Consider the following 27,313-nt stretch of genomic DNA (forward strand, 5'->3'; position numbering starts at 1 on the left):
CCCCCCCAGGCCCCCCTTCTCATGGCCCTGCTGGCCTTTCTGTGCCAACTGCTTCCCAGCATTAGAGCTGCCAGGGCTGCAGCTCAGACAGATCAGCCTAATCTGGGGAACAGCCTCCAGTTAATTATTCTGTTCCTTTGGGCCATGGCCAGTGTGACTCAGCAAGAGGCAGCCCAACGCAGCAAAGACTAGCCTCCAGCCCCAGGAGCGACACTCTACTGGGGGCTCCCAGTCTTGCCCATCTCCACCCCATCTGCAAGCTAAGACTGGAAGGTGCCGAGAGAAAAAGCCCCCCAAGATGAAAGCTGTATGAGGGGATCATGGCACCCATCTCCCAGCAGAGCACATAGGTCCTGCCACTTTGGTGCCCACGGGAAATGGGATGCCTGGGGACACGGGGCTGTGTGCTGCAGGCAGGGTGCTGGCAGGGCTGCCTGCTCCACCATGGAACACCCTGTGCCATGCAGAGCTGGCAAGGGGGGTCCTCATTCCAGGCACATCCCCCTGCCACCCTCCCAGCCCTGCGGTGGGGGATACCTACCATCTGCCTTGGGGTGCCAAAGGAGGCTGGCCCCTGCCTGGGCTCCAGGCTGGCACCCCCACACCAGCCCAGGCTCAAGGGACATGGGGCGGCAAGAGCGGCACACGGGGCATTATTTAGCAATGTTCTTTTATTTCCAGTTTTAAGGTGAAAAGATGCCTTTAAATCTTCAATTAAATACTCCATAAAGAAAAAAAAAAAAAAGGCAAAAAAAAAAAAATTATTTACAAATTCACGTGACCAGTAATTGAATCCTTGTTTTAATAATTACACATGCGGCTCATCACATCCGGCGCTCTATAAATACAGGGGACGCGGATGGGGGCCGCCCTGTCGCTTGCCCAATTGTGGCCTTAAACGTTTGGGAGGAGGACGGGGGCTTTGGGAGGGAGGAAGGGACTCAGCCTGGCCCAGAGAGAAGGGGTCACCCCCCCCCTCCTCCCCGGCACCCTCTCAGGTGTCAGAGTGGGAGCTGGGGGGGAATGATTTATAGTTAAAATAAAAAACCATGGGGGGGGGTCCAGGCAGTGATGGAGGAATAGAGAGAGGACAGGGGAGGGGAAGAAATCACGCTCCTGTCCCCAAACCAAATTTAATAAGTTTATATATATATAATCTCTCTATATTTCAGCAAGAAGTGGGGAGGAGGAAGGACAAGGGAGGAGAGGAGGGGAAAGTTATGTCCCCATCCTGCCCCCCCTTCCCATGACATGAGTCCAGGCGTGTTCTGCCCTGCTCCCAAAGACCCGGTGTGCCTGTGCTGAGAGAGGGGAGGGGAAGGACCCCGAGGGGACCCACCGCAACAGCCGCCTCCACCAGTATCCGTTTATTATCATCGTGACAAACTAGTACAGGCCTCGCAAACAGAACCGGGATGTGGGGAAGAGGGAGAGGAGGAGAACTGAAAAGAGAGAGGGGGGCTGCAGGGGGCAGAGCAGGTCCCTCAGCCCTCACATCAGCAAGTCCAGGGGGGCCACAGGTGGGAAGGGATGGAGTTGCTCCCAGTAGTGCCCCACTCTCTCTGCTCTCTTACTCCTCCTCCTCATGGCTGCTCAGTTGTTGTCCGACTCATCCTCGGCTTCCCGGAGCCAGGTGAAAAAGGCTGTCACCGATTTGAGAGCCACCCCTTTGCCCTGCTGCTCAGCCGGGTCCTTGCTGGACTCCCACTTGTAGAAAGCCTCCTCCTTGATGACGTCCTCATCATAGAGGGCATCAAAGAACATCCGCAGCAGGTCTAGGGGGAGACAAAAGAGGGACCCTTGCCACTGCCCAGCCACCAGCCACACTGCTGGGGTGGTAACACACCTGCCACCCCCCTCCTCAGCCTGCCTGCTCCACAACACTCACTGGGAGGCTGGTCCAACTTCACCACCAAGGCTTGAAGGGCATAGAGTGCCTGGAGCTCCTTCTGCTCATCCCGCAGGTACTTCTGCAGCAGCTTGGCTTGGTTGCGGATCACCAGGGCATCCACGCGGTAGGGGTTCTCAACTGAGGGAGATGGGGCATGAGAGGGGGGCGGTGGGGGCAAGGGGACTCCCCCCTCCTCACCCTCATACTCACAGACAATGGCTGAGTGGCACACGGATGTCATCAGGGCCCTGATAAATGTGTTGGACGAGACCTGCTGCTCGCTCAGGTTGGCCTAGAAGAGGGGGTGCAGAGGGGCTATGAGGTGAGAGGAAGCTGGGAGGGAGTCCCTGGACGTGCCTGTGCTGCACCTCACCTCAATCCAGTCATATATTCTTTGGTTGTTCAGGTTCTCCTTCAGCAGTTTGTCCATTTGCTTGCACAGCTCCTCCGAGGTCAGCTCTTTGCAGCTCGGTGTGTCCAAGCTATCCCCCATTGTGTACTCCAATTTCTGGGGGAGCAGCAGAGATGAGCTATTAGTCAGCATGAAGAACACCACGTTCCCAGCAGCAGGACCCTCCGGGGTCCCCACAGGGCCTGTCTCTATCCCTCACCACCACTGAGTTCGCACCTGCTCTGTGACAAATTTGTTGACATCCTGGTCCTCAGGCAGGAATTCCTTCCAGCTCAGGCCCCCGTCACGCCACAGCTTGCCTGCCGTTTTCTGGCCCTACAGAACAGTCAGGATCAGCACCCCACGCCCTCCCAACTCCAGGGAGGGGGATGTTGCAGCTTGGCCATGCCACCCCCATGACCCAGATGTGGCAAGGGATTCCCCCTGCCATCTCCCTGGTGGCAGAGTAGTTCAGAGTCCCTGCCTGCCAACCTGCCCCTAAGCACGCTGCCAGTCCCCAAGGCAGCTACATGAACCCCATGCACTTACCATGCCCTTGCACAACAAGCCCAGCACCTCTACCAGCAGCATGGTAGCCTTCCCAATGGGCACCAGGGGCTTTGTTATCTCCCTGCAGGGCACAAGAGACCCGGTTGAGCTACCTCTCCCCAGGAGCCTTCCTGGGACCCCATGGCAGCCCTGTGGAAGGGCAGAGCCCTCACCTGAACAGCTCCTCCATGGGGATTCCTTCTTCTTGCAAGATGGGGGTTATGAGCTCAGCCAGGTACAGCCAGATATGCGGGATGTCAATCTCCATGTCTTCTGCGATCTCCAGGATCTCCCGGAGCCTGCAGTGCAGAGGGAGGTTGTTGGAATCCAGCAGCCCTCCTGCCCTCAGCTGGGAGGGACCTCCGGAGGTCCCAGTGATGAGCCCTGCTCAGGGCAGGGCCAACCACATTCAAAACCCAGCAAATACCAGCTTGTGCCCAGGCTGCCCCAGCCCCTCACCCTTTGTAGTACTGCTCCTTGGAGAGCGTGCCCGCCTTCACCAGCTGGCACAGCAGGACCCCCATGTGCTCGCGGGAGATGGTGCTCCTCTCCAGCGTGGACTCGATACCGTTCTGCACAAAGATGTAGAGCGAGGAGGGGCTGCCCAGCTCCTGTACACACTGCAGGGCCTCCTGTGGGGAAAAAGGGGTCAGTGCTGCCCCACGGCCAGCCCCAGCTCCCCTCTTCCTCATTCTAACCAGCAGGTCTACTGCCCACAGAAGTGAATGGCCACCTGGTGCTGTACCTGACCACCCCCTCCTCTCACCTTCATGTCATTGATGTGCAGGTATTCCTCTATGATTGCCTTGGATTTCTTCTCCAGCTCTTCTTCTGACAGCGCAGGCTTGGGAGATGCTGCAGGAGCTGCTGGCTCTTGCTTATCTGCAAGGCGAGAGCAAGGATAAGGCACTGGCTAGGCCCAACAGAGCCCCTGGGCCCAGCCAGATCCCCAGGACACCACTGCCCTCCTGCTTACTGGTCTCTCGGCTCCTGTCCCGTTCCTCTGACATGCTAGCAGCCTTGCGCACAGCCTCGGAGCCACCCTGCTTCTCCCTTTCTCGGCTCCTGTCCTCCGTCTCTTTGCTGAAGCTCCGCTTGGTGAGGGCAGACCTGTTCCTGTCTGCCCGCTCCCCCCGGTCGGGACGCTCCAGGCGGTCACTGCCCTTCTCTGACCGTGACTCCCGTTCCCCTCTTTCCCCAGCCTTCTCTGACCTGTCGCGGCTGGAGCTGCTCCTGTGCGGAAGACAGACAGAGCGTGAAGAGCCCACCACCACCCTCCCTGACGGCAGACTGCAGAGCTCTGCCAGGCAAGGCTATCCCACTCCAATCCCAGAGCTTTCCAGGGCGCTTTCTAGCACCTGACCACCTGCAGGGGAGAACACTTCTCCCCGTTTTATCCCAGTTACAGTTCATGCCCGTTGCCTTTTGCACCTTCCCCCTGCAGCAGACCGTGGTCTTCACCCTTTGCTTTCCGTATCTCCCGAATAAACTCAACCCCAACTCTCCCTGGGGACTCCCTCCAGCCTGTTTGGTCCCAGCACCCCCAGACCAGACCAAGCACCCAGGTGTGGTCCCCAAGTGCCAAACAGGAGGAAGTTTAGGTGGAGAGTCAGCCTTCTTTGCCACAGGGACTCACCACTGACGCTGAGCCCCCTGAAGGCTCCATCTTGCCACAGGGGATTATTCCAGCCCAGGTGCCATGTACTGACCCACCACTGCCCAACTCCAGGGGTGCCAGCCCAGGCTGCAGACCAACACAGCCACGGCAGGACTGGCCCCTCACCTCTGCACCACACGGCGGGACTCCAGGCTCTCTGCAGGGGTTGACTGCTGGAGCGCTGAGAAGCGGTTCAAGGTGCTTGTGGCTGGTCGCCCTGAATCAGATGCTGGGCGTGAAAAGAGGGGAGTCTCAGAGCTCGGCACCTCCCCGGTACAGGATCCCCCCTCCCACCCAGTCCCACAGCTCCCAGCCAGCCCCCACGTCGCATACCTGAATCTGCAGGCTTTGCACCAGACCCTCCACTGCTGCCTTTGCCCCAACTCAGCCGCCCACCCGGAGCAAAGAGCTGGTTGTTGGAGTCAATAGATCCAGGCTGCAGGTGGAGAGACAGAGTCAGATCTGAACCCCACACCAGGGCAGGATCCAGGCCGGGCAGCCACTGAGCTGCCACACCACACTCCCAGCCTCACCTTGGTGATCTTTGTTAACCGGCTGGTGTCAATGGGGCGGTTGCCCTTGCTGATGGGCACAGTATTCCAGCCATCATCTGCAACCAAGCTTCCGCGCCCACCTGGGTACAAGGAGGACAGACATAAGGCACAGCCCCAACAGTGCCCAGTAGGTTCAATCCAGCCCTGGCAGCCCCAGCTGCCGCCAAACACAGGCACTCACTGCTGGAGGATGGCCCGGGGGGACCTCTCCTCTTGTCCTTCGACATGAGCTGCTGCACTTTGATGTGTTCCCGATGCTCCTCCATCTCTGCTTCCTTGTGGATCTGGTCAATGGTTTTAGGGCCCTGGTCTCCTCGCCGCGGCACCCAGCTATTCTGCAGAGGGTAGGGAAGGAAGGAAGAGGGCACTGAGCTGGCTGGAGGATGGAGACGGGGACATTCCCCCTTCCTAGCCATCCCACCCTCAAAGCCTCAGGCTGCTCTCCTGCCTTAGCCATCACAGCTCCTCATATTCTGTTGCAGCTTTTGGCACAAAAGGGCTCAGTTTCTGGAGCCCCCTGTATTAAACAGCTGCAGTTACTTTACGCCCACTAACACTACCATGCTAACCAAGAGCTGAGAGGCTAGCATAGCGTCTTTGGGGCTGGACACAGCTTACATACCCATCTCCCCCCTCCCAGTGATGCATGGACTACTGGCACTCGAGAGAACACTGGCCAACAGCTCCACGGGAGTGAGCAGGTGACAGAGGACAGTCCCCATGCAATAGCAGGCCACATGCCTTACCCGCCTGAGGTCAATCACATCCTGCAGCATGAAACGGATTCGGGATGATGTCTTCTTCTCTTTGATGATCTTCTCCATCTGATTGAAGTACTGGTCCATTCTGGGCTATAGAGAGATAGGGTCATGGTCACATCCTTCCCTAAAGCAAGGGCAGAGCACACAAGACAGTGAAGGACAAGCAGTACCTTGGCCTTCTCAAAGTCCAAGTCCTTGCCAATGGTGGTAAGCAGGCGGCAAAGGCACTCAAGAGACTCCTCGTCATGGTTTTTGAGCAGCTTCACCACGCAGTCATGCATGATGGCCTCTGTCAACATCTTCAGTTTGAAGAGCTCCCCGATGAACTTGATGTTGCCCAGGGATCGCCGGCGGGCCTTGTCCCGCGCCTCCTCCAGCTCATCCTTCATGCGTGCCTTCTCTTCAGGCTGCAGGGAAGGTACAGCAGGGCAGCTCAGAGCTGCCCCGAGAACACCCCTACCAGCCCTCAGCCACAGGCTCCCACCCCAACTCACAGCACTGGCATCGTCCATCTCCTTCTGCCGCTTCTCAAAGATCTCATCGTCGTCCTTGTCCTTCTCAAACTCCTTCTGGCAGCGGTTGAGCAGCAGCTTACGGAAATTCACAGTTACCGTGGGCTTGTCTGTTGTGGGCACTTTGAGCTGCAGGGAGAGGTACACCCCAGGTGAGGAGCATGAGTCGTGTCTCCCACAAAAGCTGTCCAGCTAAGGTGCAGGCACTGTTCAAACCAGGAAACAGCCATGCTACACCCTACACCTGGCACAATTCTGGACGTGGTCCTCCATCCCACCTCACACAGAAGAGCCCGCAGCCTGCTGAGCTCAGCCGAGGCACCCCTACAAACCCCTGCCAGCTCAGTTAGACTCCCCAGCTCCTGCTCACCCCCATAAGGCAACGGCACATGTTAGCATAGGCAACAGAGAAGTTTGGCTCCGAGATGGCCTTCTCGAAGACGAGGTCGATAACACCCTTGAGCCGCTCCTCCGTGTCGATGGACAACTCCATCACCTGCTTCATCAACTGCTGGAACATCTGGGGTGTCAGCTTGTTGAGGATGCTGCGGACGCGGCGGAGCAGTTCCTGCGTGGACAGCAGGGTCAGCGAGAGCCAGGCACATTCCCCCCTTGCCTTCCCACCACCCGCCCCAGCTCCCACCTGTGTCTTGATGTTCTCAGGATCCTCCTCCTCCGAAGCACGCTTGCTGCTGGGTTTCCAGGCCCTCTCAGCCTTGTTCAGCTTAACATCCTCATTAAGGGCCACAGTGGCGATGATTTTGCGGGGCTCCTTCCTCTGGCTCTGCTGGGAACGGCGGGGACCCAACCCTGAGGGCTGGCACAGGGAAAACACACTCAGCTCTTTGCTCTGGGACAGCCAAGCCAGCTCCTAGGGCACCCCCATCTGCCTGCTCAGATCCTCAGCTCCATCATGAACATCAGTGGCCCAGACACAGCGGCTCAAAGGCTTGATCATCACAGAGAGGCGGAGGGGGACAGCAAGGGTGAAAAGAGGAAATACTCACCAGGCCCCGATTGCCCATGACGGGCCGGCCAAGGTTGGCGAAGGAGGGGGTGAAGTCGGGGCTGCAGTTCATACCACTGAGGCGGATGGGGTCAAGCGCCCGCAGTGGGGTCTTGTTGGCCTGCAAAGGTACACAGGGCTGAGGATGCCCAGGGGGCAGAGGAGCGGGATGGATCCATCCCCCAGCCTCAGCGCCGGGACAAGGAACTGGAAAGAAGGCCCCAGAGGTGTCCCCACAAACCAACCCCCAAGCTCAAGGCTTGTTGCAGATGCTGCAACAGGACCCCAAGCACAGCAGGCAAGTCCCTGCCCTGCCTTGACAAGGCACAACAGGATCCAGACCCCAACCTGGCCACCACCCACACTTCCCCTATTTCCAGGGCCGCACCAACCTTGTCCAGCACCACGTCCGTGATCTGGGGCAGCCCCTCAGGCTTCTGCATGCTGGCAAAGATGAACTGGAACCCCAGTAGGAACTCCCGGTCATAGCGCTTCTTCTCCTCAGGGTTCAGTGGCTTCCATTGCTCTGCAGTGGGGAGAAAGAGGCCTTGATGTGGCCTGTCCCATATCTTCCATGCTGACCCGTGGTAAGTCCAAGCCCTCCCAAGGACCAGCAAGATGGGATGTAGAGAACTACAAAGCTGCCCCAGCCTGGTATGCCATGAGCACGACACTGCTTACTTGCTGGAGGCTGATGCCACCAGCTCCCCGTCTCCTCCCAGGACCCTCACACTGAGACCTCTGTTCCCCACCCCATGCCAGGCTCATGGACAAGATGGGAGGGGAGCACGAGTCTTACGACAGCTGGACCATGCGACCTCCACCATCCCCACCACTGAGTGCAGCGGCAGAGGCTCCCATCAGAGGCCTGGGCCAAGGCACGGCTCACCTTCCTTGTAGCGGTACTTCTGATCGGCAGCCTTGCCCTTCTCTGGGGCCAGCTTGTCCTCCTTTTCCTCCCACGTCTCCTCAGAGTCTTCCTGTGGACGGGCAGGGGCCATGTCCTCCGCTTCCCGGGCAGGAGTGGACACGGGGGGTTTGTTCTCTGTCTCTGAGGCACTGTCACTGATCTGAGACTGCATGAGGAGGAACAGCAGTCACCCCCCGTGAGCCTGGTTCTGCCCCCTTCACCACACACCCGGGCGTCCATGTCCCCCCTCAGATCCTCATTACCATCATGAAGCATCAGTGGCCCAGACACGATGGCACAAAGCAGAGTTCATCACAGGAGGAGACGGGACACGCGGTTAACTCCCATACACCTCTGGCACACTCACCTCTTTAAAGGCATCCAGCAAATCACCTACTGCCTCCTTCTTGTTCAGCTCCTTCATCCGCCGCTTCTTCTTTGGCACCGACACGGCGACTGGGAGGAGAGGCAAGGAGATGAACGACAGGGACCCTCTCCCAGTCCCCAGTGTACCCTGACACCAATTCAGGGTCACCAGCAACGCCCCAGTAACACCAGGTCAGCTTCAGGATGGGCCAGCTGGGAGCCATGAGGATGTGGTCCTGCCCCCATCACCCAAACACACCATGTACCCACCTGGGCATCTGCAGCCCTGTGGATCCTACACACAGCCCACCGAGGCACCCTGCTGCCCAGAAAACACCCCATATATAGACACACCTCACACCTCTCCTCATCTGACTGCTGCACCCCGATTTACCGTGTGCCTCCTCACCCCATTCACATCTCTTCCATAGCACAGTGCTCTCCATTCTCTTCAGGGCATCCCTGCAACACCCACATCTCTCTGCAGGGCAGCCCCTAGGTGAACATCCCCATACAGACCTCTGCCCCCATATACACTCCCCTCCCTGGCACCCCTATATAGCACCCATACAGAGGTGGTCCCCAGAAGTACATCTGCTCCCAGATTATCCTCCTATAGCCCCCTATATCCCTGCAGAGATCGTTCCATATGAACACATCCTGTGCACCCATCTCCCCCATCCTCCCACTGGCACTTCTATGTAATCCCCACACTTGTATGCAAAGTGCTTAAAAGAATTACTATATATCTTTGCCCCAGCACACCCCCAGGGCATGCCACTTTCCTCAATCACACCTATGCACTTGCATACCCCTACTCACAGCGCCCCACACAGCTACAGCTCTGCATCCCCCCTGCACCTCGCTGTGTCCCTGCACAGCTAGGGACAGCTCTCAGATACTACCCCAATACACCTGCCCTCCACCCCCACAGAAGGTAAAACAAACCTCCCCCATGGCACCACATTCCCCAGGACACAGCACACACTCCCCCTGCACATACCACATACTCCTGCACGTGGATGCACTCCCCCATTTTGCCATCCATGTGCACCTTGTGCCCCCCCCCCCAGCACCCCACACTCACACATCTTGGGTCACCTAACCCCATTCTCCTTTCCCATGCCTAGCACTGCATCTGGGTGACCCCCATTCATCACCCAACACCCCAGCCCAGCACTCCCAACCTTGTGCGGTCGCCTCCAAGGTCTGCGAAGGGGCAGGGGCTGGGCTCGAGCTCCGCTCCTGGGCCTCACCAGGGCCTTCACTCTCCTCCTCCTCCTCCTCTGCCGGGGGTGAGGCAGGGGTGCCAGGCTGGGCCGGCTCCTCAGGCTCTGAGATGGGGCTGATGTCCAACTCAGGCTGCTCCTCGCTTGGCTCCGCTTTGCCAGTGCCCTCCATCCCATTGGGTACAGGCAGCTCTTCAGGCTGGGCAATGGGGGAGTCCAGAGTGGGCGCAGGCCCCGGCACGGGCACTGGCGCTGGCTGGCACACAGATGCCTCAGGGACCGGCTCGGGCACCTCCTCCAAGACCCCGTTGGCCTCGGCAGCGGGCTCGGGGCAGGGCTCTTCCCGTGGCGGAGGGGGGCTGGGGGAGGCAGGTTTGGCGGGCGCTTCAGGGGCCTGCAGTATGACGGGTGGTGGCGACGGCGCGGCCGGCACCAAGGGCACCGCTGGCATTGGGGGGACAACAGGTGCCAGTGGTGCCTTAGTGGGCACAGGCGCCTGTGGGGTGGGTTCTGGGAGGGGAATGGCAACCTCCTCCTCCTCCTCTTCCTCTACAGCCACTGTGTCCATGTCGGGCGCTGGCACTAGGGGCAGCTCCACAGCCCCTGGCACTGTAGTGATGGCGCTAAACGTCTTGTGCGGGTCGGGCGGCGCCTCGCCCAGCTCCACTTTAGTGTCCGCATTCATGGGGGGCTCCATTGGCACCAGCGTCATGGCCGAGAGCACCACGGGCTCCACCTCGGGGATGAGAGGAGGGGGGGGTGATGGGGACGCCGACTTGCTGGGCTCCAGGGAGACGGGCTTGCTCACCACAAGCGCAGGCTTCGGACGGTCATCTGCAAGGCAGGTGGCATTAATAAGGGGTTCTCCAATCCCCCCTCACCCAGCACACCACCCCCTGAGCCCTCTGTCTGCAGGAGGGGTAGGGACACATGTGCCAACCCCCACTGTGAACAGATAATGGGCAACGCATCCTCCAGTGCCCACACAAAGGCTGGGATGAACAGTCAGCCCCCATAAACTCTCCTGGACACCAGTCCTCAGACATGTAGGGAATGTGTTTGAACCCACAAGCCCCAGGTGAGCTGTGGAATGGCAGGGCTGGCATCTTGCACCCTGCAGCGTCAGCATCAGGGATCCTGGAAGCACCCAGTGAAGGCGCTTACCTGGCCGAACAATAACTGCTACATGGGGGGTCTCTCCATTGGCCTGGGGCTCCAAACCGCTTCCAGCCTGGGGGGCAGAAAGAGGGAGTTCAGCAGGGCCCTGTGAGCACCCCACCACCCCAGGCAGGAGGGCCGCCTTACCTGCGGAGGGGTGGGAGTGGATGAGGTCCTTGCTCCGGACATGATTTCTTCAGTGATGTCTTTGCCGCCTTGGTTGGGATCTCGTATCCGGATCTTTCCATGGGTCAGGGTAGAGAGAGGAAAGCTGTTAGCAGGGTGGGGGACACAGCACACAGGCCACCCTCTTTTCCTGGGCCAGACACCCTCAGAACACCCCCTTCACTGAAGGGAGAGGCAAGTGAAGCTCATTCACTGCTGTGCCTGCCCTGGCCACGTGCAGTTTGGGTACCAGCCTGTCCTGATGCCTTGCAAGCTGTCCTGCCAGGCAGCCAGAACCAGCACCATGTTGGCAGGTCACTGCCCATCCCCAAGGGTCAGGGTATCCCAAGAAATCACCATGCTGGCACAGGAGCTGTGGGGACCCCTCTCTGCCTGAGGGACAGCACAAGGGACAGGACTTGGCACTCAAAAGTCATGGCAAGCTCCATGCCACCCCAGCACAGCCCATATGCCTGCAGGCTCACTGGCCACAGGCCTGCCATGGGTGTAGCAGGAGCCACAGGGCACCCTGCTGGGAGGAGGAAGCGGGGAGGACACATGGGTTTGGGACTCTGGTGGGGGCACAATGCAGCCAGGGGCCTTGTTCTCCCCACCCCACTCATGACCTGCTCCCAGGACAGCAAGCACAGAGCCCAACAAGCACCGAGGCCCCTCTGCTGAGGAAATGCAAGCACCTCCTGCCCCGGTGCAGGGCCATGCCGCAGCCATCTCCCTGCTATAAATAGGCCCCATACGAGGCCTCCGAGTGCCGGCATCTCCGGCAGCAGACAGCAGTTGGCAGCCACGGCACCCCCACCCCTCAGGAGCCATGACTCAGCACAACGCTGCCCGCCAGGACAGCCAAGGTCGCTGGCAACCACTGTGCCCCCCAGCCCCTCCCCAAGCCCCCCAGCCCAGGCTGCACAGCCCCACACGGCCCCCCTTCCCTGGCGTGTTGCACCACATCCCATCCTGCACACTGCAGGCACCCAGGGCTGGCACCATCCCCTCCCGCACACCAGCACACACACCCCCCCCCCCCCCCCCATGCCTGGAGGGAGATGGCTCCTTACCGTCTTACGCTCTCGTTTTGGGGGGATCGGTGGCTGCTGGCTCACAATGACCTGCGCAGTGGGGACCCCTGCCGGGAACTGCTGCACCCCCTGCGCCGGGTAATAAGCACCCGCTGGAGGAGAGGAGAGAGCGTCAGACCGGCCAACCCAGATCCTGCACGTCCGTCCAGGGGACCCCCTGATCCCCCAAACGCAGGGGTCTGTCAGGAGCCCGGGGAGCCTGCGCTGCTCTGCAGCGAACACCCATCGCATCCGGCCTGGATTGTCCCAACCCGCCTGACAGGCCTGACCAAATTCCTTCCCTGTGAAGCAGAGCGTCCCCGCGCCATCCCCACACCCAGCCAGGCCCCGCAGGCACCCGCCGTGCCCACCAGCTCCACGCCATCGGTGGCCCCAGAGGGACGCTCAGCCATGCCAGGTACGGGTGGGTGTCCCGGCTCCACAGGCAGCCGCCTTCCTGCCGGCACCCTTATCTCCCCAGGGCCCGCACCAGCCCCAGGGCGGCACCAGGCAGCCCAGTCCGCACCCTCCATTCACACCCAGGCTGAGGGGCTCTGGATCCCTGCACAGTCTGAGCCCCCGGCAAGGCCAGCCCAGAGGAGGGAGCTGTGCTGGGGGCCAGAGGCAGAGCTGGACTCCATCCAGGGCTGGCACAGCCCCGAGGGGTGCTTTGCTCCTCCCAGGGCATCTGCAAGCATCACCGCAGAGTGATCTGGGACAGGCACAGCTGGGCACGGGCCCCAGCACCTTCACAGTTGCACCAAGCCTTGAACTTGCCCATGGTACTCTGGTGACTGCCCTGTCCCCAAGCCACGGACCCCTCTGGTGTGCCCTGCAGGGACCCAGGGCCAGCGGATGAGCCTTGCAACCTGGGATGTGCCACGGAGGGAGACCAGCCCTCAGCACCAGAAAGGCCAGCCCATCTCACCCATCGAGGGGCGTACCATGCCAGGCCACTCATATAGTCTTGTGGGCAAGGGGCACACTGCTGCCAGCTCCCCTAGGAGCAGCCACAGTCCCAAAGCAGAGGCAGAGGACAAACTCATCCCAGGAACCCACACAGACAAAGGGATGCCCCAGCACTGGACGCAGAGAAGTAGCCCAGCGCGCAGGAGCTGGCCACTACTGGTCGCCATCTCCCTCCTCCAAGGGGCTGGGTGGGCCCCAGCACAGGAGGGAGGGAAAGGGGAAGGACAGCACGTACCTGGCTCAGGAAAAGCCCATCTCTGCCTGGTTTATGCTTTGCTGCTAGGTCGGAGGCCTCGGCTCACATTTCTGTGTCTGCCGGGCCTCCCAGGACCAAGCCTAAATATAGTCACAGCCCGGGTGGCCACATGCGAGTGGGGGGAAGAAGGGGGGAGCTGCTCACACCACCGCTCCCCAGCGCCGGGAGAGGGCAGGCATGGAGTGGACCCCGGCACTCCAAGCTCAGCTCCTTAGGGAGCAGGCTGTTGAGGGGGGTCACCAACCCTAAACTGCTCACCTCGATGGTGAGCAAGGGGGAACAGGGGATAAAGTCTGCCCCAGCCCTCCGCCAGGAGGGTTAAACATTAAATAGCCCTGATTTGGAAAAGAACAGGAGTGGCTGGACCAGTGGGACATGATGGGCAGCCCTCAGTGCTGCTGAGACATTGGCAACACCGGTGCCCCCCAAAACAGCCTGTAATGGAGTCACTGAGACAGCCCCTGCAAGCTGGCAAAGGGACCCACACTGCAGGGAGGCCAGAGGCAGGGGAGAACAAAACGGATGGAGTGTAGGGGCTGGAAGAGCATCAGGGAGCAGACCAACACCCCTCTCTGTACCGTAAGTCCCGAACTCTGTGGGGCTGGCTCCAGGGTAAAAACTAGGGGCACCAGGCTGGACCGGGTACTGTTGGGTTGGGACGACGTATGTGGAGCGACCCTGCAAGAGGGGTAAAGAAAGGTCAGTTACCCCTCCTGCAGAACACAAACATACCCCCCACACCACTGATGTGCCCCAAAACCTGCCTGTGAACCAGCTGGGCGCCAGGGCAGGGAGCAGCATGCACGCAAAGTGGGCCCAGAAGCCTCAAAGGGCTCTCAGGGAGAGGGACCAGCACCACTTGTTGCCTCTCTACAGAGCTGGGCAACACCCCACTCAAATCAATGGGTGCTCAAGGGAGCCGGGGAGAACCCACTGCACCCTCCCAAACCAGACCATAGCTCCAACCCTGCCCACCCCAGCCCCCTCCCGCATAGCCCAGGGTACGGCCCTCACCTGTCCGGGAATGTAATAGGCTCCTTGGGAAGGTGTGTAGGATATCTGGGAGGGTATCATCATCACCTGGGAAGCAGCCGGATACACATGGGCAGGAGGGCCGGGCCGGGCCGTCGTGTTACTCTGCACACGGGACGCGCTAGCGGGAGGCTGCGCCCTGTTCTGGTAGAAATGCTTGGGGAGAGAGGGGGCACGGCATCAGGTGGAGCACAGCAGTGCTACCCAGCACCCCCATGCGCAGGGGGGCACTTCCCACCGCGATGCAGCTCCCCCATTCCCACACACACACCCCAAGATGCCCCGCAGTCCCCCCGGCACCATCCTGTCCCCACACACCTGCGGGACCGCCTGGGTCCATGCGACCCAGCTCATGCCCAGTGCAGCACCCTCCCAGCCCGCCGGGGCCGGCAGCTCCAGCACCCGCAGCCGGCCACGGCCGCACGCAGCTTGGCAGTGGCGGGTCCCGGCGTGCCCTGCACCGGCTCCCAGCGCTCGCACTGAATGCTGGGACCTGTAGTCCCGCAGTGCCAAGCCAGAGCTGGACAGCCAGGGAGCATGGAGCCAGCTATTCCCCACTGTCTCGTACTGTTCATCCCGACCCAGCTTCTTTGCCGGGCAGAAGCATCCCTGGGAGAAGCAGCTCAAGCCCGGCAGCAAGTGGGCAAGGAAGGGTCCGCGCACACACCCTGGGGCAAGGAGAAAGCGTTACCTGAAGAGACCTGAATCCTCCCTGATAGCAAGCGCGCACAGAGGGAAAAGGGGAAAGAGACAGAGAGGAGTTACCCACACTGGGAAGGGGTTTGGACACAGGGTGGCTGGCAGAAGAGGGGGCAGGAGGCTGGAAAACCCTTCGCCCAGTGCCCCCATCCCAAACCTACCAGGGTCCCCTGTAGGGACCTCACAAGGGGCAGGGAAGAGTTTGGGGGGCTCCCAGCTGGCACAGCCAATGATGTCACCAGATCTGTCCCCAGCAGCTCCCCTACACAAGAGGGCTGACGGAGGTCCAGAGCTTTGCACAGCATTGCAGGGCCTGGGAGACACCCCCAAAGTGGGGAGAAAGAGGAGGAGTAGGAAAGGCACAGGCAGAAGCAGCAGCCTGGGCCAGGATTAGCACAGGCACAGCCACATGCTGCAGGCTTCATGCAAGGAGAAAACTGGGGAGACACTGCATGGAAACCCCCCCACAAGCAAGTGGGTGTCCCCCACTTTCCCCAGACCAGCCTGCCCCCCAGCTCTCGGGTCGTCCCCATGTGCTACCCAGCCCCTTCATGCCCAGGGTGAGTGTTTCTGTGCAGTGTCAGGGCAGGGTACTCGGCATGCAGGCTGGGGGATGCGGGTTAGTACCTGCTGGTGAATAGCCCGAGGCCCTGCTGGAAACTGAGAGAGGAGGAGAGGGAGGTTTGGGGCAGGGGAGGAAGGAGAGAAGAGCAGTCACTCGGTGGGCATCCCCGGCCAGAGGCATCTGCCCCCCCACCCCAGGGCCAGGAGGTCCCCGGGCAGCAGCTGTGGTCCATCCGGATCGGATCGCAGGCGCGCTCACACCCTCGCAGGCGCATGCCAGCCCCAGGGCCCCACAGGGCTCCTGGCACCCACGGGCACCACAGCAGTGGGGGCTACTTGGCCAGAAAGCTGAAAGCTGCTACATTTCCCCATCCAACCCAGGGCAAAGCCCTTACCTGGCGCGGCTGAGAAGGCGTATTCATTTGTGAGGCCGGTGCCGGGTTAAAAACCACAGGTGCCGTCTGACCGGGTGGGAATGTCGGCTGGAGGGAGGCAGGGAGGGAAGGAGATGGCACCGCCGCCCCCCACGCACACTGGGGAGGGCAAAGCTGGGTCCCCCCCACCCTGAAAGGCCCAGTTACCTGCGGCAGTCCGGGAGAAGGGGCAGGGTGCGGGGCTGTCGGGGCTCCTCCTGTGGGCTGTGGAGCTTTGTTCATTTCATGGGGTTGTGCATAAGGATCCCCTCGCTATCTGAGGGGAGAGGGACAACGGGCATAAGCCGGAGGAGACAGGAGCACCCAAGGTTTGTGTCTACTATGTCAGCCCTGAAAAAAGGGCATCTCCAGAACCACCAGTGTAAAGCCAGGCACCAGCCATGCCCCACGGACAGCATCCCATCAAGGCACAGACCCCCAGCCACCCCTTCCTACCCCACTGGGGCAGATGGGCACTACCAGCCCACCCAGACAGGGCAGAGCCCCCCACTGTGCCCTGAACCCATGCCTACTGTCAGGACTGACGCCCTGAGGTGACTCTGCAGAGGCTGGCTGTGCACCCCGCACAAACAGACACCAGTGACCATGACCTGCCAATAGCACCCAGGCCACCGCCAGCTCTGGGGGGCTGGGTGGGCCGGCGGCACCCCAGCGTCAGCTGTGCCAGCTCCACCCCGGCTGACCTACTAAGCGCTTCCCCTGGCCAGTCAAACCTGTTCCTGCCAGTGGTGCCGGGTCCCGGCGCACACCGCAAACGCCTACGGGGGAGGGAGGGCAGGGAGCAGGTCCTGCGTCCCTCCATGCTGCCGACGCTCCTGCCTGCTGCCCTGCCCGGGGCAGCCCGCGGACACCCCCTCACCGCCGGCACCCTCCAGCTGTCCCAGGAGGGACTTGGCAGCCGGTGCCGCTCTCCCCGCCCCAGTGCAAAGGCCGTTGTGCAGAAAGAAGAGGCGGTGCCCCCCTCCCTGCTCCATGTTGGGGTCCCCCGCACCCCATGGCACCCGGTGAGCCCGTGGCCAGCCAGCACACGTAAGGCAGCAGGCTCCTGTAACCCGAGTCCAGCCTCGTCAACACCGCCGACCGCCGGCCCCTGGCCCACCGCGGGCACCACCAGGCACGTCCAGCCCACACCAGGCTACGCCAGCACTGCCAGGCCACGAGCTGCCCTGACCCCCAGGGCTGCACCCCGGCATGGCACGGTGACACCCCATCATGGGGGCCCCCCCAGTCACAACCCAGCAGAGATGGGTCCTGTTGGGGTTTGAGAAGGTGGCAGAAGCTGGGCTGCACCCCACCAGTGCTCCCTCCAGCCCCCTACTCACCAGGGAAGCTGTCCTGTACCTGGGACACCTTAGCATATCCTGGGCACCACTCACCCCAGAAAGGAGATGGGGGTGTCATACAGAGAATGGGGAAACCCGAGGACACCCCCGGCCTCCCCAGCCCACACTGCCGGCACAACCGGGAGCGAGCAGCATACTCACCCCCCCGCGGGAAAAACCTGGGCCGGCTGAGCGGGCCTGCAGAGACCGTTCATCCGACTGACTGGGAAAGAGAAAGGAGGGGAGAGAGATCAGCCCGGGCCCGCGGCAGGGAGCCCCCCGTGCCCCGCAATGCCCCGGTCGGCCTCGGGCGAGATAGGTCCCGACCCGGGAAGAGGAACTACCAAGCGGATGGAAGGGTGACAACGGGAGGAGCCGCCGCAGCCGCTGCCTCCCCCGCGCAGGTACAGGCCAGGCCTTGGCCTGTACTGGGCCAGCAGCCGGGGCGGCGGTTCCCTGCCCGAGGCCGGACCCTGGGGGCCACGGGCAGACAGGCCCAGTCCAAGTGATAACTAAGACACGGAGACCGGGCTCCACAACAGAGGGGCTCAGCCGCAGGGCGCCCGGGGGAGGGAGCGGGTGTCCTCGGCGACGGGGCCGGGCCAGGCCGCAGCGCTGGCCCGGGAGCAGCCAGGCCTGAGCCCGACCTCGCCCCCAGGCCGAGGCGGCGGCCCAGACGGCTGCCGCTGCCGGCCCAATATCAGGGCTGTGGGCAGGCCCACGGAGGCGCCGGCACCATCTTGGCGACACAGAAGAAGGGGGAAAGGCCGCGGGGGGGGGGGCCGACGGGGCGCGGCGCGGGCCCCGGTGCGGCATCCGGCGGCCCCGCTCCCCCCCGCGGCGGCGGCGGCCTCTGCCAAGGACACGTGTCACTGCCGGCCGCAGCCATGGCCCGCGGCCCCGCCGGCACCGGCAGCGGCACGGACGGGCGCGGCGGGGCGGGGGCGGCAGGGCACGCACCACGTGCGGCGGCGGGCCTAGGCGGACGCGGCGGTGGGAGCACGTGCGAGGCGGCGGGGAGCACCGGCCGGCACGTGGGGGCGCAGCAAGCGCCGCGCGGAACCACGGGGCCGGGCCGGGCCGGGCCGGGCCGAGCCGAGCCGAGCGGCGAACGGGAGCTGAGCGGGGCAGGGCAGGGGCGGGGGGAGGGGGCAGCCGCCGGCGGCGGGGCGGCGCCCACGTGGTGGTGGTGGCGGCGGCGGCGCGGCGGGGCCCGGCTGCGCGCGGCCCGGGGTGGCGGCGCGCGGCCCGGTACCGGTACCCCCCTCCCCTCCCCTCCGCCCCCCCGCGGCGCGCGCCCGCCCCGCCCCCGCCCGTTACCTTCAGTCTCCTTCAGCGCGCGCGGCCCGACGCAGCCGCAGCGCAGCGCAGCACGACCATTTCCGGAGCCGCGCCGCGCGCAGGGGCGGGACCGCGCGCCGCCGCGGGGGAGGGGCGCGGGGGGGCGGGGCGCCGCGCCTGAGGCCGCGCTGGGCACCGCCCGCGGCACGTGACGCCGCTGTCACGTGGTGGGGCGAGCCGGGCGGGAAACGCCCCCGTCCCGCGCCAGGCCATGCCCCCCGGTCCCGCTGTCCCTCGCGGTCTCGGTGCGGGAGCACGTGGCACAGCGCCGCGCCCCGCCCCTGGCAGCACCCGCGACAGCGTCCACCCGGGACGTGCGCCCACGGGCTGCACCGATCAAGGACCCTCCCGGCATCTCGTACCCGGTGGGGCGAGCACAGCACGAAAGGACACAGGCCCTTACCCTCCCACTGTACACACCAACCCCGCTTGGCAGCCCACACGCACCCCAGCCTCCACCAGCACCCTACAGCCGCACACACCCCCACCCATACACAGCCTCCCACAGCCACCCAGTTGGGGTGGGGCAGGCCCCAGCCACAGCCAGTTTTGGAAATACGACAGGATTTTCTTCTCTTTCCTAAAAATACTTCCCACCAAGACCAGTTTCAACCCTGCTGCCCGGCCCACACTCTCAGCACACGCCGGGCAGGGCAGCACTAGAGTCTACACACGATTTATTTCCTTGACTCTTAATAACAAAAACAAAGAAATAAACATAAGAGGTTTTTTCCTCCCCTCCCATACCACTTACCCACCACCCCCCCACCTCAAACATCATAGTTGGGATTCTTGCGTAGGATAACAAATCCCTCCAGGATAGGCGTCACGGGCACATGCTCCTCCGTGGCCAGCTCAGCCCGCTCCCCATGTGCCAGGAGCACTGGTGTTGTGTGAGTCTGGAAGCCGGTAATGGTTTTGGGCTTTCCCGCCTGGCCCACCACATCCACCGCCTACACAAGAAGAGTGAGGTAAACGCTGGGGTCACACAAGGATGCCAGAGCCCCTCAGCCCCAGCTCTGGCTGCTCCTTACCTGTCCTACCCGAACTGACACGGGCAGAGGTCGCAGCTCCTCGTCGAAGGTGACGAGCATACGAGGCTGCATGGCAGCAACAAGGCCATACAGAACATAGTGGGACTTGCCCAGGATAACTGGAGGGGAGACAGAAGTGAGTGCAGGGGCTGGACATTGCCCACCCCATAGGCAGAGGGGACCTGAGCCCATAGTACTCACTGTTGCGCACATCTAGGAAGGACACAAGGACAGTCAGCAGCCCAGCCACAGCCACTTGGCTCATGAGCTGGCGATCACTGTGGTATGGGCACAGGGTGAGCGTCCCCTTGCCCAGGTGGGTCAGGCCCTGGTGTGGCAGGGAAAGATTGTGAGAGACCAGAGGGGCCTGGGCCCCTCCCAGCCCTGCCTGGTGACACCTTCAAGACACCACTTCCCATCCAGGGTAGGTACCCCAACCTGCCCCTTCCCCACCACGAGCAGCAAGCACAGGATTATCACCTGGGCTAACCGCACCATGAAGAGATTGTTGGGGTCCTTGGCATGGTACTGGGCAAGCTGTCGCAACATCGCTGCCAGCCGGGCATTGTTGGTACCTGGGGAAGAAGGGGTGTAGGCAGAAAGCAGGGTACACACTTGGGTCTCCCTCCTTCCCCCAACACGAGCCCCAGACAAGGCTGTCCCCCGGACTCACCGCTGCCAACCATGCCCATGGCAAAGATGGAGTTGTATGAGACTTCGGGGTCAGCATCGTGGGAGAACTTGCTGAGGGTGTCAAGAATGTTGAGCCGCGGGTTGGAGACAGAGATCAGAGCCAGGGCCAGGGGCACAGCACGACGGAGGGTGGGCTCCCCATACCGCAGCTGCATGGAGAGTAGGCAGCTGCTAGAACCAGCTTACCAAGGGCAGCAAGGGCTAAAGAGATGCAAGGCAAGACCCAGTCTCTAGTCCCAGGTCCCTTCCCAGCTCTGTGCTGTTCCCAGTGCCACTCACCAGGTGACCAAATGTGCGCAGGGCCATCTCGGCACCGATCTCCTCACCCATGGCAATGAGCGCGATGCCCAACACTGCTACGCCCTGCGGGGACACAGGCACTGACCACCAAGCAGGGAGCACACAGCCCAGAATCCAAGTTCTCCTAGCCCCTGCACCCACCATAAGCCTAGAGGGACAGGGAGAGCAGGGGGATGCGGGCAGGGGCCGTTTTCCACAAGCTGTGACCACGCAAGGGCCTTAGGGACTCCAAAAAGCCAGCTCCTGCTCCTTGGATGCAGGTCCAGTCCCCACCTGGTGAGCCCCCATGTCAGCTGAGCTCTCTTTCTTTTCCTTCTCTTTCTTGTCCTTTTTATCCTTGTCCTCCTCTTTCTCCTTGGAGTCAAAGTGCTCACTGCAGATGTGCAGGAGCTGTTGGACCTTCAGGACATTCCCCGAGCCTGGGGAGGGGAGCAGATGGCCAGGATGGGGAGGCAGAGGTCCCAGGACCCACTCCTGCCTCCCCCACCTCGACAAGCCCAACTCACCTGCATAGGCGCAGATGTCCACCAGTGTGTTGGCAAAGCTGCGGAACGGCTCCGACACAACCTCCAGTGCTGCCAAGATGGCCTCAATTGCCTCTCCCTTCCCTGCCAAGGAAGGCACAGCGGTTAGAGGACAGCAGTGGAGGGATGCTCCCACCCCAACCCTCAGCCCATGAGCCCCTGGCACTGCCTTACCCAAATGGTTCAAGCCCAGGCCAAGCGGCAGCCACCGGGCATACGTGTCCTTCAGCTCCGTCTCCGATTTCTCCATGATGGTCTGGAGGATGGTGGAGGTGACATCCCCATTGCAGGAGCCCACTGATATCATCCCGCAGGCCAGGGCAGTCACACCAGCCACCTGGTGAAGGAAGGAAGGAGAGATGTTGTATATGGGGACAGCACAGAGTTTGCTGGCCCACAGCCTGCGGCCAGGTCTGCACAGTCTGACGGCTGTCCAGCCCGAAAGAGCACCAGGTACCCTTCTTCTCCACTTTGTGTGAGAATTTGGGCTACTGGCATCCTATCCTCTCATTTCAACTGCAATCCCATTATGGGAGCAGCTCAGGTAAGGAACATAGGGCTGTGCTCTTCTGGCACAGCACTGTACCGAGCAGAGACATGTAGCCTTGCTCTCAGGAGCCCAAACCAGCTGCAGGAAAGCCCCTGCATTCCCAGGAGCTGCTGCCAACTAGGTGGGCAAGCAGGAACTACAGGCAAACCTTGCCTTGCTCCCTACCTCCATGCTGGACTTTGAGTCTCCCATCACAGGTAGCAGCAAAGTCAGAACGTCCTCACGGTTGGAGCCTGCATATGCCAGGCCCAGCCTGCAGAAAGTCAAGGGCAGTGTGAGGGGGGCTGCACCACCCTGCGCAGCACAGGGATGCTAGGGCCTGGCCCTTACCCAAAAATGGCTCCAATCCTCATGGTGTTGCTGTTGTGGAGGACATAGTCAGACAGAAGGGCCAGGGCAGGATCACACTCATTCCTCACCCCTGAGTTGACAATACCACAGGCCAGGAGGGCTCCTGACTGCAATGTAAAAGCACTGTCACACACCAGCCACCAACGCACAAAGCTCCCTGCCAGCCAGTGATTAATGTCACACCACACGTTACAACCATTCCCTGGGACGGGCAAGTCAGCACCAAGTGAGCAATGTCACACTGGATCCAGCTGAGCATCCCAAAGCTCATAGCTCTGTCACACCAGAGCACCCAAAGATGCCTCAGGCAGTCCCCAAGAGCTCCCCACCTTGCCAGGATCTGCTCAGAAACCTGGGTCACAGGGCACACCCCACCTCTCCAGCCAGGAACCAAGCCCTACAGCAGCCCACAGCAAGGTCAGCCATTCCCCCAGCCAGCCATATACCCAGATCACAGCAGGGCCACCCCACACAGCAGTAGAGCCCGCGCTGGGATCAGTGCCACAGACCTTGATGTAATCCTCCGAGGAGTACAGGTACTTGTCGATCTGCGTGAGTCCCCCATCCACGTCCCACAGCAGTATCGTACCCAGAGAGGCGGCAGCGCTCAGCATCCCTGCCGTTCCAGGGGAGAAGAGCCCATGTCAGCCCTGACTTGATGTACCAGGCCTGGGGCTTGTGGTGGCCAGTAACATGGGGCAGCACAGAGGCAGTCATGCCCTGCAGCACCCCAAAAGGGGCAAGGTACAGACCCCAAGCCCACAGGCACCTCCAGCCCCTGCCCAGCTGGCTCTCTCACCGTGGTCCTTGTTCTTGTACAACCACTTATTGCCATCATCCGTCAGCAGCTTGTCCTGCCCGAATGCAGCATTCACAAAGCCGTTCACAAAGGAGGAAGCCAAATTCATCCGGGCTGAGTCCACTTGGGAACCGCTGCCCCCAAACCCTGGGATACAATGTCAGGGTGAGGCAGGCACCAAGAGAAGCCCTGCCAGCCCCACACCACAGAGCTATCCCACACCATGGCAGGACAAGGACCTGTCCCACCACCAGCTGGAAGGAGAAGCCCAAATCCACAGCAGGCAGCTGGCTCTGCCCCACACCAGGTCAGAGACAGCAAGCAGGCCATGTGCCCACCTCAGGATACACAGATGACTGCACTGGCCCAGAGGTGCCTTGCAGCCCCACAAACACCCCAATTTCAGGAACAACAGAGAGCACAACACAAGCCCTTACGGTTATTTTCCAGGTGTGTTTTGTAAATATCGTCTGGCACTTTGGGCTCCATGATGTCCAGCTACAGAGATAAGGGAGAAGGGGGTTACCTCCTGGCCAGCACACGTCAGGGCAGCTGCCCTGCCACAGCAACCTCTCCTGGAGGTACTTGGCAAAGCTTATAGGGATAAAAGATCTCTTCCCAGATCTTGTCACACTGCTCAGCAGCCAGGGCAGCCACAGCTGGAGGCAGCCTCACTTTTTCCCCAGCTGTAACACTCACCTCTCTGGCCAAGGCCAGGAAGTTGCTGTTGAGCTGGACATTGGACATTATCTCAGTCAGGTCCTCATACTCCTCCACATCCTCATTCAGCTCCAGGAAGACCCCATGGCGGCCCAGCATAAAGGCCATCTGCTTCTGCACAACTCTGCATGGAAGAGAGAGGTTTCACAAGTGCCCACACCCCAGGATGCCCGGCGCAAACACACGTTCACCACACAGTGAGCCAACCTGCTGTGCTCTAGAAGCACACAAGAGCAGCCTGTAGGTGACCCGCTCTTGCCTGTCTCGATTTCAGGGCCAAAAGTCTCAGTCCAACCCCCAGACAGCTCAGGTGGTGGCAGGATCCAACACAACTCTGCCTAGACAAGGAGCTGCACCACACCACAATGGGTGCAAGCCCCGGAGGGCAGGCAATGGGTGTCCGCTTACACATCTTTGCAGGAGGTGAAGATGTCCTCCACCAGCTCCACGTCATTGAGCATCAGAGCCAGGCGCAGGGCTTCAGGGTAGCGGCTGAACTTGCGGAAGATGCCCAGAGCACAGCGCAGGAGAGCCGAATTCTCGGGCTCTGGGACGTAGCTGACACAGCTTTGAGAAGGGAACAAACATGAGGGTGACAACCATGTTGGGCACCCTCAACCCAATGAGTGACCAGGCCCCCTCCAGCAGTGCTGAGCCTCCTCACCTGGTTAGGTAGAGGCACACTTTGGAGTAGGCATTGTCATCAATGTACTTCTCCAGCATGTCCATCTGCTCAATCTCCATGAGCAGGTCACAGGCCTCATGCTCTGCATTGTGGGCCATGTTGTAGGGAACGATCTCCTTGACAAGGGTGAGGAGCGTGTCCCTCTGAGCCTTGTCAGCCTCATCGATCTCCTGCCACTCTTTGGCCACCTCCCCTGCCAGATGCCTGTGCGGACAAAGGGCAATCACCACCATAGAAACCAGCTCCATGCAGCCCAGGGGTAGGGAGCAGATGCTGCCAGTTAGCCAGGGCTGTGTATTGCTTACTGGGGCTCTATACTACTGCAACATCTTATGGGAGACAAGCCCAGAGAGGGAATAGGGTTAAAAGCCAAGATTACAGAAGCCACGGTAGCAAGATCTCTGCAGCCAGTAAATCACTGTGGATAGAGGATGTGCAGGCATGAAAGGGGCAGCTGAACACAAGCCCAGCAAGTCAGGAGATGTCCCAGACAGGCCAAAGCACTCAGGGAAATCCCCCTGAGCCCTCGTCTTCCCCCAGGTCCTGCTCCCACCCAGGCTTACCTGACATATTCGTGCCCCCAAGATGCCAGCTCCTCCTGGGAGCCCACCAGCCGGTACTTCAGACACTCGCGCTCCCCGCTCATGGTCATGGCCAGAACAGAAATGATGTCTGCTGCAAAGCGCTGGGGAAAGAGTGCAGAGGTCCAGATACAGGCCAGGCACGGGGAAGCAGGGGCAGCCAGGCACACAACCAACCTCCCCACACTCACAAGCCACCACAGGTGGCAAAGGCACAGCTCTGGCAAGTTATAATCCACTGGAGCAAGTCACAGAGGCTGATGTTAGACCACTGGGTCTGAAGGGCTCTACAATCACCTGCGCTAGCACTGCCCCTCAGGCACATTGGATGGTGGGGCCAAAAGCCTTTACCTTGTTCTCTCCCGGAGCCATGTTCTCATAGATCTCCTTCAGCTTGCCATAATGGGGGCGTAGGAACTTGAGGGGTTTAGGAACAGAGGTCATGGAGGTAGTGGAAGAGCGGATTTGCCTCCGCAGCTCCTCCAGGGCTGGGCGGTAGAGGGATGTATCTTTCTCCTGCAGACAGAAGCTGCCTGTCAGGGAACAGGGGCTGGTTCTCTCACCACCACCCCACCAGCAGTCCCCAGACACAGCCATGTCTCCGAGCAAAGCCACCCCCTGCCCTGGGCTGCCTCCTTCACCCAAGTACTGGGGAGGGAGAGCACAGGGGGGCAGAAAGTCACCCACACAAGACAGAGCAGAGGTCCCTTGGGCACAGGTCAGACAGGCAGCAAGGTGGGGGGGCAGACCACACTAAATAAAGAGAAGCCCCACTCAAGGCCCATCTCCATTGCACAAGAAACAACCATAAGCGAGGGACAAATGGACTGAAGCCACAGTCAGGTCTCCATGCTTCACAGCTCCTCCCGAGGGGCACGGCACAGACTCACCCCAAGGCGCTCCACCAGCATCTCCAGCTCATCCTGCAGCTGCTTGTCCTCCTCGGACTGCCAAAACGCACAAGAACACAGCGTTAAGGGTGCCCAACACAGCGTGACAGGGGCACCCCCTGGGCCGCAGCAGAACCAGGGCACAGCGACACCCCCAGGGCCCTCTCACCACACCGCAGTGACACTGGAACCGGACCCTCTGCCCCAGCACGCCCCCGGCCAGAAACCCATCAGCTGCGTCACGCGGGACCCCCAAGACGTCACTGCCCTCCCCTCCGAGCGATCCCCCTCCCCTCACCGACGTCACCGGCTCCCCCGAGAGGAATCCCCTCACGCCGGTGATGTCGCGCGCCCCCGCCGGAAGAAGCCGGCGATGATGCCACGGGCGTCCCCGAAGGGGTGCCGGCCGCCCTCGTGACGTGGGATGACGTCCCGTGCCGCCGATCGCGCGGGCCGAGCCGTGCCGTGACTCAGCTGCCGGGCCCCCAGAGGCGGCGAACGCTCACCAACTCCTGCTCCTTCTCGGGCCCCGAGGGCTGCTCCCGGCGGTCCCGACCCCATGGCGGCGTGGGCTTCTCGTCGCCGCCCGACCCGGGACCACCCTGCACCCGACTCTGCCCACCGCCGCCTCCCGCGTCCATGGCCTCTACACCGCCGACCGGCCGCTCCGCGCCTGCGCGCCGCACATGCTCACAGCCAATCACCGGCCGGCGCCGCCGTGACGACACCGCCGCGCGCCGGAGGCGTGGCGCGGGGCGGTTCCACGTGTCGCGGTGCTGCGCTGGGCACCGGCGGGAGCGGGAGGTGGGGAGCGCCCGCAGTCGGGGCCGGAGACCCAGAACTCCGCCACCTTGACACGGGGCACTGGTGCCACCCGAGCCGGGCAAGTGAGGTAGCGCTGCCCGGGGCTGCTGGGCTTAGCGGGACCCTAGCACTGCACGAACACCCGTGAGCACCCCTGTGTCCTCCACCTGTGCGCACACACACGCTTCCCGGCCACCCGTGCCACTCTGCATCCCCGAACCCCCAGGCCAGGCAGCTGGCACTGTCTAGCCGAGCCCCACCGGGCACCCCTGGCTGTGCTCCCCGGGAAGCCCTTGGGCAGCCGGTGTGCTGCCATCGACCTCTTTCCAGGCTACACTGCTGGACACGCCCACAGCTGCTGCGTGTCCTGCACCCCGCAGGGTATGGGGCACCCTACAAGGGTATCTGCACTCGGACACTCCAAACGTCGCTGCCCCACAGGCAGCACCTGGTGGGTGACCTGCCGGTCCCACCTTGCCCATTCAGGCAGTGGCGCAGGGTCCGGAGGTTTCAAGGTAGGGTGTGAGGCCTTAACTACGGCAG

At 61.7% G+C, this 27,313-nt stretch overlaps 2 protein-coding genes and 2 non-coding genes across 11 annotated transcripts; all 4 read right to left on the bottom strand.

Moving 5' to 3' along the window:
* Positions 1-785: 785 nt before the first annotated feature.
* On the bottom strand, positions 786-18,935 carry EIF4G1 (eukaryotic translation initiation factor 4 gamma 1). Of its 8 annotated transcripts, none has more exons than XM_061348673.1 (35): positions 18,819-18,935; positions 17,661-17,721; positions 16,324-16,432; positions 16,138-16,224; positions 15,806-15,838; positions 15,171-15,191; positions 14,462-14,635; positions 14,026-14,125; positions 12,223-12,335; positions 11,132-11,224; positions 10,991-11,057; positions 9,785-10,660; positions 8,599-8,687; positions 8,211-8,397; positions 7,714-7,847; positions 7,323-7,442; positions 6,959-7,132; positions 6,686-6,883; positions 6,298-6,444; positions 5,974-6,210; positions 5,789-5,893; positions 5,224-5,377; positions 5,022-5,122; positions 4,822-4,924; positions 4,615-4,717; positions 3,808-4,064; positions 3,598-3,713; positions 3,291-3,463; positions 3,005-3,130; positions 2,832-2,913; positions 2,520-2,618; positions 2,265-2,399; positions 2,102-2,183; positions 1,889-2,029; positions 786-1,775 (listed from the first exon to the last, which is right to left on the bottom strand). In XM_061348673.1, exons 3-35 carry the CDS (start codon positions 16,396-16,398, stop codon positions 1,594-1,596), a joined length of 4,884 nt encoding a protein of 1,627 aa, XP_061204657.1. In that variant the 5' UTR covers positions 16,399-16,432; positions 17,661-17,721; positions 18,819-18,935; the 3' UTR covers positions 786-1,593. The 8 variants fall into 8 exon arrangements, with proteins under 8 accessions (XP_061204657.1, XP_061204656.1, XP_061204655.1 ...); XM_061348672.1 differs by having other exon boundaries at positions 4,615-4,705; positions 7,323-7,460; XM_061348671.1 differs by having other exon boundaries at positions 7,323-7,460.
* LOC133209919 (small nucleolar RNA SNORD66) lies at positions 7,206-7,278 on the bottom strand. The gene has a single exon (XR_009724801.1). It is a non-coding gene; the product is annotated as a small nucleolar RNA SNORD66 (small nucleolar RNA).
* Positions 8,476-8,552, bottom strand: LOC133209918 (small nucleolar RNA SNORD66). Its single transcript, XR_009724800.1, has one exon. It is a non-coding gene; the product is annotated as a small nucleolar RNA SNORD66 (small nucleolar RNA).
* A 566-nt stretch (positions 18,936-19,501) lies between the features above and the next one.
* PSMD2 (proteasome 26S subunit ubiquitin receptor, non-ATPase 2) lies at positions 19,502-26,660 on the bottom strand. The gene is made up of 21 exons (XM_061348680.1): positions 26,473-26,660; positions 25,967-26,023; positions 25,428-25,592; positions 25,059-25,180; positions 24,475-24,699; positions 24,219-24,377; positions 23,790-23,934; positions 23,528-23,588; positions 23,091-23,237; positions 22,801-22,907; positions 22,271-22,398; positions 22,106-22,193; positions 21,565-21,727; positions 21,373-21,474; positions 21,140-21,285; positions 20,846-20,929; positions 20,547-20,715; positions 20,354-20,448; positions 20,075-20,201; positions 19,874-19,992; positions 19,502-19,792 (listed from the first exon to the last, which is right to left on the bottom strand). Exons 1-21 carry the CDS (start codon positions 26,605-26,607, stop codon positions 19,610-19,612), a joined length of 2,727 nt encoding a protein of 908 aa, XP_061204664.1. The 5' UTR covers positions 26,608-26,660; the 3' UTR covers positions 19,502-19,609.
* Between the last annotated feature and the right edge of the window lie 653 nt (positions 26,661-27,313).

Source organism: Neopsephotus bourkii, unplaced genomic scaffold (genome assembly GCF_033783945.1).
Source record: "Neopsephotus bourkii isolate Nb327-2 ecotype Australia unplaced genomic scaffold, CSIRO-AGI_Nbou_v1 NB_369, whole genome shotgun sequence".
Classification (NCBI taxonomy): Eukaryota; Metazoa; Chordata; class Aves; order Psittaciformes; family Psittacidae; genus Neopsephotus; species Neopsephotus bourkii.

What these genes read in the sequence shown, in the direction of transcription:
- PSMD2 (XM_061348680.1), bottom strand. Translation starts at nt 26,607, where the DNA reads ATGGACGCGGGAGGCGGCGGTGGGCAGAGTCGGGTGCAGGGTGGTCCC. An exon ending in ACTCAAAGTCCAGCATGGAG is followed by an intron (nt 21,728 to 22,105) that starts GTAGGGAGCAAG and finishes TTCCTTCACCAG; the next exon opens with GTGGCTGGTGTGACTGCCCT. An exon ending in CCTGGGCTTGAACCATTTGG is followed by an intron (nt 21,475 to 21,564) that starts GTAAGGCAGTGC and finishes CTTCCTTGGCAG; the next exon opens with GGAAGGGAGAGGCAATTGAG.
- EIF4G1 (XM_061348671.1), bottom strand. Translation starts at nt 16,398, where the DNA reads ATGAACAAAGCTCCACAGCCCACAGGAGGAGCCCCGACAGCCCCGCAC. An exon ending in CCCCGGGCCATCCTCCAGCA is followed by an intron (nt 5,123 to 5,223) that starts GTGAGTGCCTGT and finishes CCTTGTACCCAG; the next exon opens with GTGGGCGCGGAAGCTTGGTT. An exon ending in TGCAAAGCCTGCAGATTCAG is followed by an intron (nt 4,718 to 4,821) that starts GTATGCGACGTG and finishes TTTCACGCCCAG; the next exon opens with CATCTGATTCAGGGCGACCA.